The 11,173-nt window shown below is 47.3% G+C and overlaps 1 protein-coding gene across 1 annotated transcript in view; it reads right to left on the bottom strand.

Annotated features, from left to right (window-relative positions):
• Positions 1-252: 252 nt before the first annotated feature.
• LOC139274101 (zinc finger protein 420-like) overlaps positions 253-11,173 on the bottom strand; it is a 506,104-nt gene continuing 495,183 nt past the window's right edge. Inside the window, exon 10 of the mRNA XM_070891146.1 lies at positions 253-1,448. Coding sequence (XP_070747247.1) covers positions 585-1,448 — 864 coding nt within the window. The 3' untranslated portion in view covers positions 253-584. The remainder of the gene's footprint in view (positions 1,449-11,173) is intronic.

Below are 11,173 nucleotides of genomic sequence, written 5' to 3'. Positions count from 1 at the left end.
TGGAGTGTAAAAGTAGGGAAGTCCTGCTACAAAACTGTACAGGGCGTTGGTAAGACCACACCTGGAGTACTGCACACTGGTTTGGTCTGGACTTGTCTACATTCCTGTGCCGAGGGGATTGCTACACCAGACGGGAAGGGCAACATTTGGGGACACTGATTCTCCACCAATTCCCACTGCCCTTCTTTCTGGTGGATAATGGAGGGGCCACTGTGTGTAATGTGCAAGTCAGTAAGAATTGTTAACAAGCTCTTTGTAATTGGAGATTTTATTCAGTGGAAACTTTCACACACTATTGTAGATTTTGAACCAAAGATCAATTGAGGATTAAAGTAAAAGTTCATAATTTTATTGCACACTAAATTTCTGTTGAGAGTCGCTGAATTAAGGGGAAAGATAACACACAGCGTTTCTTAAAATGGACACTGCAAACCCGAGAACACCATCAGCAATATATCCAGAATATTAAAGTCCAGCCCAGTTATAGGGTTATCAGCAGAAACAAACCCCAAATGTCAGAATGGACATGGTTCAGTCGAGATGTGATTAACAGCAGCAATAACAGCAGATTCCAACCCCTGCAGTCACTTGTGAACTCGCTGGTGTGTCAGCAGGTTGTATGACCGAGCGAATCGCTTCCCACACTCAGAGCAGGTGAACGGCCTCTCCCCAGTGTGAACTCGCTGATGTGTCAGCAGGGTGGATGACTGAGTGAATCGCTTCCCACACTCAGAGCAGGTGAACGGCCTCTCCCCAGTGTGAAATTGCTGGTGTCTCATCAGGTTGGATGACTGAGTGAATCCCTTCCCACACTCAGAGCAGGTGAATGGCCTCTCCCCAGTGTGAACTCGCTGGTGAGCTACAAGCTGGGATGAACAAATGAATCCCTTTCCACACTCAGAGCAGGTGAATGGTCTCTCCCCAGTGTGAACTCGCTGGTGTTTCAGCAGGTCGCATGACTGAGTGAATCCCTTCCCACACTCAGAGCAGGTGAACGGCCTCTCCCCAGTGTGAACTCGCTGATGAGTTACAAGGTGCGATGATGTAATGAATCCCTTCCCACATTCAGAGCAGGTGAATGGCCTCTCCCTAGTGTGAACTCGCTGGTGAGTTACAAGGTTGGATGAATCAGTGAAACCCTTCCCACACTCAGAGCAGGTGAATGGCCTCTCCCCAGTGTGAACTCGCTGGTGAGTTACAAGTTGGGATGACCGAGTGAATCCTTTCCCACACACAAGGCAGGTGAACGGCCTCTCCCCAGTGTAATTGCGTCGATGAATTTCCAGCTCAGACGGTGATCTGAATACCTTCCCACAATCACCACATTTCCACGGTTTCTCCATGGTGCGAGTATCCTTGTGACTCTCCATGGTTGGACAATCAGTTGAAGCCTCGCCCACACACACAACACATTTACAGTTTCTCCGTGGTTTGAATGGTGCAATGTTTTTTCAGGCTGTGTAACTGGCTAAAGCTCTTTCCACAGGCAGTGCACTGGAACATTCACTCGAGTGTGTTAGTCTCGATACTTTTCCAGTCACACAGATATTTGAAATCTATTCCCACAGACAGAACAGACAAGCATTTCTCCTTCCACTTTCAAAGCCCGATGATATTCAGGTCCTGATGAAACGATTGACTCCGTCAGATCTTGACACGATGTATGGTCTGAAAATCTCCCCTCCTGTAAAAGGAGATAACAAAACTCATCACTGTCAGTACAAGACAGAAATTCAAAATAGACAAATCTAGTTTCCATGGAACTTTCTTTCCTCTCTTGTTCTTCCAAAGCTGTAAATCCCTGTCCCACACATTGATCCTCCTGCTGTGCTGAAATCCAAACCCATCACACATTTCGGAAGGAAAAGGAGGTGGGCTAGCACTGTTAATAAAGGATGGGATCAGTGCGTTACTGAGAAACGATATTGGCTCAGAGGATCAAGATGTTGAAACAGTTTGGGTGGAGATAAGGAATAATAAGGGGGAAAAGTTGCTGGTGTGCTTAGTCCATAGGCCCCCTAACAGTAGCTGCACTGTTGGACGGAGTATAAATCAAGAAATAATGGAAGCTTGTAATAAAGGAATGGCAATAATTATGGGTGATTTTAACCTTCATATTGATTGGACGAAGCAAATTGGTCAGGGAAGCCTTGAGGAAGAGTGAATCCAGGATAGTTTCCTTGAACAGTACATTGCGGAACCAACCAGGGAGTGAGCTATCTTAGAACTAGTACTGTGTAATGAGGCAGGATTAATAAATGATCTCGTAGTAAAAGATTCTCGAGGAATGAGTGACCATAATATGTTGAATTTCAAATTCAGTTGGAGGGTGAGAAAGTTGGTTCTCAAACCAGGGTCCGAAGCTTAAATAAAGGGGACTACAAAGGTATGAGAGCAGAGTTGGCTAAAGTGGACTAAGAAAATAGACTAAAGAATGGGACGATTGATGAGCAATGGCAGACATTTAAGGAGATATTTCATAACTCACAACTAAAATATATCCCAATGAGAAGGAAAGACTGCAAGAGAAGGGATAACCATCCGTGGCTAACTAAGCAAATAAGGGATGGTATTAAATTGGAGAACAGGGAAATGGCAGCGACGTTGAACAAATATTTTGTATCAGTCTTCACGCCAGAAGACACTAAATACATCCCAATAGTGGATAATCAAAGGACTATAGGTAGGGAGGAACTTAATACAATCACCATCACCAACAGTATTAGATAAAATAATGGGACGAAAGGTGGACAAGACCCTTGGACCTGACGCCTTACATCCTGGGGTCTTAAGAGAAGTGGCTCCAGAGATAGTGGATGCATTGGTTGTAATCTACCAAAATTCCCTGGATTCTGCCGCGGTCCCAGCAGATTGGAAAACCACAAATGTAACACCCCTATTTAAAAAAGGAGGCAGACAAAAGCAAGAAACTATAGACCAGTTAGCCTAAGATCTGTCATTGGGAAAATGCTGGAGTCCATTATGAAGGAAGCAGTAGCGGGACATTTGGAAAAGCAAGATTCAATCAAGCAGAGTCAGCATGGTTTTATGAAAGGGAAATCATGTTTGACAAATTTGCTGGAGTTCTTTGAGGATATAATGAGCAGGGTGGATAAGGGGGAACCAGTGGATGTGGTGTATTTGGATTTCTAGAAGGCCTTCGATAAGGGGCCACGTAAAAGGTTACTGCACAAGATAAAAGCTTATGGGGTTGGGGGCAATATATTAGCATGGATAGAGGATTGGCTAACTGACAGAAAGCGGAGTCCGGATAAATGGGTCATTTTCCGATTGGCAAACAGTAACTAGTGGGGTGCCGCAGGGATCAGTGCTAGGCCCCAACTATTTACAATCTATATTAATGGCTTGGATGAAGGGACCGAGTGTAATATAGCCAAGTTGCTGATGATACAAAGATGGGTGGATCAGCAAATTGTGAAGCGGTCACAAAAATCTGCAAAGGGATATAGACAGGCTAAGTGAGTGGGCAAAAATTTGGCAGATGGAGTATAATGTGGGAAAATGTGAGGTTATCCACCTTGGCAGAAATAATAGAAAAGCAAATTATAATTTAAATGGAGAAAAATTGCAAAGTGCTGCAGTACAGAGAAACCTGGAGTTCCTTGTGCATGAAACATAAAAAGATAGTATGAAGGTACAGCAAGTAACCAGGAAGGCAAATGGAATGTTGATGTTTATTGCAAGGGGGATAGAGTATAAAAGCAAAGAAGTCCTGCACCAAGTGTACAGAGTATTGGTGAGGCCACACCTGGAGTACTGCTTACAGTTTTGGCCTCCATATTTAAGGAAGGATATCCTTGCATTGGAGGCTGTTCATAGAAGGTTCACTACATTAATTCCGGAAATGAGGCAGTTGAATTATGAACATAGGTTGAGCCTATACACATTGGAGTTTAGAAAAATGAGGGGTGATCTTATCGAAACGTAGAAGATAATGAGGGGGCTTGACAAGGCGGATGCAGAGAGGATGTTTCCACTCACAGGGGAAACTAAAACTAGGGGACACAGTCTCAGAATAAGGGGCCGCCTATTTAAAACTGAGATGAGGTGGCGTTTATTCTCTGAGCGTTGTAAATCTGTGGAATTCTGTGCCCCAGAGAGCTGTGGAGGCTGGGTCATTGAATATATTTAAGGTGGAGATAGACACATTTTTGAGCGATAAGGGAGTAAAGGGTTATGGAGAGCAGGCAGGGAAGTGGAGTTGAGTCCATCATCAGATCAGCCATGATCTTATTGAACGGCGGAGCAGGCTCGAGGGGCCAAATGGTCTACATCTGCTCCTATTTCTTATATTCTGGAGTGTTTCTCCTCCACTACCAGTTTTCACCACCAATTCTGGCTGTGTTCAGTTGTACACTCACTGGACCCCCTCCCTCTCCTCCCCTGAAGGTGCTGACTCTGGTTGGGTTCAGTTCTACACACACTGGTTCCCCTTCCTCTCCTCCCCTGAAGGTGCTGACTCTGGTTGGGTTGTTCTACACACACTGGTTCCCCTCCCCTCCCCTGAAGGTGCTGACTCTGGCTGGGTTCAGTTCAACACTCACTGGTTCCCCTTCCCTGAAGGTGCTGACTCTGGCTGGGATCCTGAAACCCCCTACACATTGTTCTTTCACAAAGATGGCCACGCATGCGCTCTACTGCTCGGTGAATCACGATGGCGGCGCAGAAACCTGCAGCTGTCCTTTACAAAGATGGCGACCGTCAGTTTGGGCCCGTTACCGCGAAAACGCCCCAGAGCTGCAAATTCGAGACTTGTTGTTTCTTAGTCCGGGTTGGCGACCTGCAGCAGGTGTTTATAAAGCCCACCTGTCGAGCACGTTGCTCCCCTGCGCCCGCTGATTCAAATTCGACTTCAAACTACATGTCAGACCTCCGCCCGCTCACAACCCGCGTCCCCTCTGATCAAAGTCACAATGCGCATGCTCCACATACAGCCCACGCCTGCGCACTGGGCTCCCCCAGTGAGACGACCTCCTGACGTCACAGAAAGGCGGCGATGTTTAAAATAGAAAAGCAACCTGGCATTTGTTGATTTATAATAAAATACTAAAACGGAGAATGGTATCATGAAGATAAATTGACTGCTGCAAACTTTTCATGAATTAATCGCGGTTTTTAAAGGTCTCTCCACAGTTGCCAGGGGCGACGCGTCAGGTTCGCCAGCCGCCGAGCACAGACGCCGGAGGTGGGGTTTGCCAGGGGCGACAGCGAGGCTGGGCCGGGGGACAACGTCGTCGCGGGAGAGAGGCGCATCTGTGGGTTCCGCTGGTGGGCGGGGCCACAGGGGGAGGGGCTACAGGAGGAGAGGTTACAGGGGGAGTGGGATAGAAGGGAGGGATTACAGGAGGAGTGGTTACAGGGGGAGGGGGATAGAGGGGAGGGGTTACAGGGGGAGGGGTTTCAGGGCCGGGCTATAGGGGGAGGGGCTACAGGAGGAGGGGTTACGGGGAGGAGCTACAGGGGGAGGGGGATAGAGGGGGAGGGGTGACAGGGATGCAACTCCTTGTTAATACCATCCCCTTCAGTCCCAACCCCGCCCCCATTTCGAGCCCAGTATAGCATGGTGCTGACCGACCTGGGGAGGCCTCACAGTTTCACTTCTGGTCTGTGCTGAGTTAAGGGGCGAAGGCCGCAATTAGCAGAGACCGGTTGGGCCGAATGGCCTGTTTCTGTGCTGTGCCATGTTGTGAGAGGGCGGGTAAATGGAGCTGAGGGCGCGCTCTGATTGCGGGATCTTTCTATGCTTGCAATCAGAACAATAAAAAGCGGGACAGATCGAGGCCGCGGGCTATAGGAGGGATCGGAGGTCCAGTCCCACTCCTGCCTCCGCCTGGCAGAAAGGTCACCACCCCTGACCAAACAAAGGTTTGCCCGCTCGGGTCACCCTGACCCCGCCCCCTCAGCCCAGCAAGACAGCAACGCACGTACTGGCGGAGGGGAAGGAGAGGGTACGCCTGGAACCTGTCCACACAGCGCTCGCAGGGAAGGCCCAGCCTCCATCCCCGACCCAGTGCTGAATTAACCTGATCTTGGCTAGTATGCAGGAATAGGGACATGATTGGAGCTTGATATCCCTGCGCTGGGGGGCAGGGGTTTGAAAATCAGCCAGGATCGCAGCTCCTACTCGCTATCCAACGGTCGAATAATTCAAGAGCAGGGAGGTTATGTTTGAACTGTGTAAAACACTAGTTAAGCCACAGCTAGAATACTGCGATCAGTTCTGGTCACCACATTACAGGAAAGATGTGATTGCACTGGAGAGGGTACAGAGGAGATTTAAGCGGACGTTGCCTGGACTGGAGAATTTTAGCTATGAGGAATGATTGGATAGGCTGGGTTTGCTTTCTTTGTAACAAAGGAGGCTGAGGGGAGACTTTTCTGCGGTGTATAAAATTAAGAGGGGCCTCGATAGAGTGAATAGGATGGAGCTATTTCCCTTAGCAGAGGGGTCAACAACCATTCGGCATAGATTTACAGTAATTGGTATGAGGGTTAGAGGGGATTTGCAGGGAAATTTCTTCAACCAGCAGGTGGAGGGGGTCTGGAACTCACTGCCTGAAAGGGTGGTAGAGGCAGAAACCCTCACCACATTTAAAAAATGCTTGGATGTGCACTTGAAGTCCCGTAACCTACAGGGCTACGGACCAAGAGTTGAAAAATGACATTTAGCTGAATAGCTCTTTGTCGGCCTGCGTGGACACGATGTAGCAAAATGAATTCTTTCTATGTTGTAAATTTCTATGATTCTATGACCCTTGAGGGGGTAAGCGTGAATGGACCATTTGCATAGAGCCTGCACGCGGGAGAGGCAGTGTTTAGGGTTGGTTGTGAAGCCACTCACAGCCGAATAGCTCATCAGCAAAACCTTACATCTCAGTGTGGGGGTCATTGTCTCGATAAGGAGATCTTGGAGCATTATTGGAGAACACCGGGAGTTAGTTGAAGGAAGACATTTATTGCTGACTCCTCTGTGACACCAGTCTCTATCTGATCTTTTACAGATATCAGGCTCGATGTCACTCCCGTTTCCTTGTGCCCAGCCCAGGCTCACAGCCAGTAGAGGGTTCCCCCAACATCTGGGGTGAGTTCACCTCAGTCACCAAGTAAGTAAATACCGACACACTCCCCAGGGACTCCCTGTAAAGACCAACACACTCCACAGGAACTCCCTGGAAATACTGACACACTCCCGGGGACTCCCTGTGATACTTACACACTCCCCGGGGACACCCTGCAAAAACTGGCACATTCCCAGGGACCCACTGAAAATACCGACATACCCCTTGGGACCCCGTGTAAACACAGACACTCCCATGGACCCCCTGTTTATACAGACACACTTGTGGGGACCTCCTGTAAACACTGACACACTCCCCGGGGACCCCTTGTAAACACTGACACACTCCCAGGGAACCCCTGTAAATACAGACACACGATTGGCGGTCCTTGTAAATATGGGCAAACTCACTTGGATCCCCTGTTATTACTGACCCACTCCTGGGTTCTCGCTGTAAACACTGACACACTGCCGGGAACTCTCACTAAAAACCGACACACTCCCGGGGATCCCCTGTAAATACAGACAAACTCCCTGGGACACCCCTTGTAGACACTGATACATTCCTTGGGGATCCCCTGTATCGGTCCAAGTCAGCATGGATTTATGAAAAGGAAATCATGCTTGACAAACCTTCTAGAATTTTTTGAGGATTTAACTAGTAAAGTGGACAAGGGAGAACCAGTGGATGTGGTGTATTTGGACTTTCAAAAGGCTTTTGACAAGTTCCCACGCAACAGATTAGTATGCAAAATTAAGGCACATGGTATTGGGGGTAATGTATTGATGTGGATAGAGAACTGGTTGGCAGACAGGAAGCAAAGAGTAGGAATAAATGGGTCCTTTTCAGAATGGCAGACAGTGACTAGTGGGGTGCCGCAGGGTTCAGTGCTGGGACCCCAGCTATTTACAATATACATTAAAGATTTAGACAAAGGAATTGAATGTAATATCTCCAGGTTTGCAGATGTCACTAAGCTGGGTGGCACTGCGGGCTTCGAGGAGGATGCTATGAGGCTGCAGGGGGACTTGGACAGGTTAGGTGAATGGGCAAATGCATGGCAGATGCAGTATAACGTAGATTGTGAGGTTATCCACTTTGGTTGCAAAAACAGGAAGGCAGATTATTATCGTAATGGTGACAGATTAGTAAAAGGGGAGGTGCAATGAGATCTGGGTGTCATGGTACATCAATCATTGAAGGTAGGCATGCAGGTGCAGCAGGCAGTAAAGAAGGCAAATGGCATACTGGCCTTCATAGCGAGGGGATTTGAGTATAGGAGCTAGGAGGTCTTATTGCAGTTGTACAGGGCCTTGGTGAGACCACACCTTGAGTATTGTGTGCAGTTTTGGTCTCCTAATCTGAGGAAGGACATTCTTGCTATTGAGGGAGTGCAGCGAAGGTTCACCAGACTGATTCCCGGTATGGCGGGACTGACATAGAAGAAAGTCTGGATTGACTAGGCTTATATTCACTGGAATTTAGAAGAATGAGAGGGGATCTCATAGAAACTTATAACATTCTGATGGGATTGGACATGTTAGTTGCAGGAAGAATATTCCCAATGTTGGGGAAGTCCAGAACCAGAGGTCACAGTCTAAGAATAAGGGGTAAGCCATTTCGGACCAAGATGAGGAGAAACTTCTTCACTCAGAGAATTGTGAACCTGTGGAATTCTCTACCACGGAATGTTGTTGAGGCCAGTTCATTAGATATATTCCCTTTCATAAATCCATGCTGACTTGGACCGATCCTGTCACTACTTTCCAAATGCGCTGCTATTACATCTTTAATGATTGATTCCAACAATTTTCCCCGCGACCGATGTCATGCTAACCGGTCTAAAGTTCCCTGTTTTCTCTCCCTCCTTTTTTAAAAAGTGGGGTTACATTAGCTACCCTCCAATCCATTGGAACTGTTCCAGAGTCTATAGAATGTTGAAAATGACCACCAATGCATCCACTATTTCTAGGGCCACTTCTTTAAATACTCTGGGATGCAGACTATCAGGCCCTGGGGATTTATCAGTCTGACGCACTCTCGAGGATCCCCTGTAAATATTGACACACTTTCGGGGACCACCTTTTAATACTGACATACTCCCAGGGATCCAATCATTTGACAGCGAGCATTCCTTACCGGAAAAACATCGACTTTTCCTGATCAGGTGATCTAGCCATTCCTCCAAGATCAATAAGCTTCTTGAAACGTTCAGGTTAAGCATTCGATGATTTATTGAGCGTACAGATCATGCAGTAGCACTTCAAAATACACTCAAAAAATGGGGCTTACAAACACACCCAATGGTCAGGAGCTCAAAGGCATTACAGTTCTGGGCTCAGTATTCAGACCCTACAAACCCTTGTAATCCAAATCTTCATTCTCATCTGCCACTTTCTAAGCTGCAGGTTTCCTTGTCCAAATGTCCATCACTGGAAGCTACAACTGTCCTGACCATGTTGTGCTCACCTCTGCAGGTCTCCACCTTTGGCTTTCCACTTCCTCCGGAATAAAACTCCGTATCAGGAGAATCTCACTGGACCCGCCCCTTACCAACTTTGGTTAATAAAGCTGGTGCCCTTACTTATTTACACTGGGCTCATGAGCTCGGTATAACTCCTTTACATCATCGTCTTATCCAACTAATTCTTCCCACTCTAGAGAAACCCTAATTAAAATGATGATATCTACCCAGAGGTTCTCCTGTTGCCAGGACTATCTGTTGCCCTTGCACCCATTATCAGCGCTGATAGCTCCCTGAAGCTCAGAAGCCTCTGCACAATGGTAGGTCTTTCCTGACATTCCCTCATTGAGCAGGAGGTCACCTCATGTTGAAACAGGCCAGAGCTAGATGGTCAGTCTCAGTTCAGCAATCCAGTGGTCACTACTTAAAAATGTGATGGTATTTCCCACAGCAAATGCTCAAAGCTCCCACGCCCTTGCAGTGTGAAGAGGAATCAATCGCGATACAAGAATAGCACACGTCTAGTTGGAGATTAACCCTTTGCTGAGCGTTTTCTTGGGTTAAACAAGGCGACGGTCAGGCAGAGCCAGAATTGTGCGAGACTGTCACACACATGGAGACGGGATCACGGGCACTGGCTGACACGCTCGGTCACTTTCATTCTGGCGGAGAGCCCACATCCGAGCAGTCAACATCCTCTGGTTTCAAATCAAATTCCTTGTTAGGACATTGTCCCTGAAACATCTTCTTCAGCTGCATCGCAGACAGGATAAAGGATGAGTGTTGGAGCAAGGATGGGAGAGAGCGAGACATAGAGAGAGCGAGACAGAGAGGAAACGAGACAGAGAGAGCGAGACAGAGAGAGAGAGAGAGAGACAGACAGACAGACAGACAGACAGAGAGAGCGAGACAGAGAGAGAGAGAGAGAGGGAGAGAGAGAGAGAGAGAGAGAGAGAGTGAGACTGAGAGACAGAGAGAGAGAGACAGAGACAATGAGAGAGAGACAGGCAGTCAATGAGAGATGGAGACAATGAGAGAGAGAGTGAGTCAATGAGAAAGGGAGAAAGACAGAGATATAATCAGTGACTAAAGGCGGACAAGTCCCTTGGACCTGATGCCTTACATGCTAGGGTCTTTAGAGAAGTGGCTGCAGAGATAGTGGATGTATTGGTTGTAATCTACCAAAATTCCATGGATTCTGCCGCAGTCCCAGCAGATTGGAAAACTGCAAATGTAATGCCTCTATTTAAAAAAGGAAGCAGAAAAAAAGCAGGAAACTATAGACCAGTTAGCCTAACATCCGTCGTTGGGAAAATGCTGGAGTCCATTATTAAGGAAGCAGTAGCGGGACATTTGGAAAAGTACAATTCAATCAAGCAGAGTCAGCATGGTTTTATGAAAGGGAAATCATGTTTGATAAATTTGCTGGAGTTCTTTGAGGATGTAAGGAGCAGGGTAGATAAGGGGAAACCAGTGGATGTGATGTATTTGGATTTCCAGAAGGCATTCAATAAGGTGCCACATAAAAGTTTACTGCACAAGAGAAAAGCTCACAGGGTTGGGGGTAATATATTCTCATTGATAGACGATTGGTTAACTATCAGAAAACAGAATCGGGATAAATGGGTCA

The sequence above is a fragment of the Pristiophorus japonicus genome, chromosome 9 (genome assembly GCF_044704955.1).
Source record: "Pristiophorus japonicus isolate sPriJap1 chromosome 9, sPriJap1.hap1, whole genome shotgun sequence".
Taxonomy (NCBI): domain Eukaryota; kingdom Metazoa; phylum Chordata; class Chondrichthyes; family Pristiophoridae; genus Pristiophorus; species Pristiophorus japonicus.
Note: the sequence above shows the minus strand (reverse complement) of the source record. Positions and strands in the feature narration are given on the sequence as shown.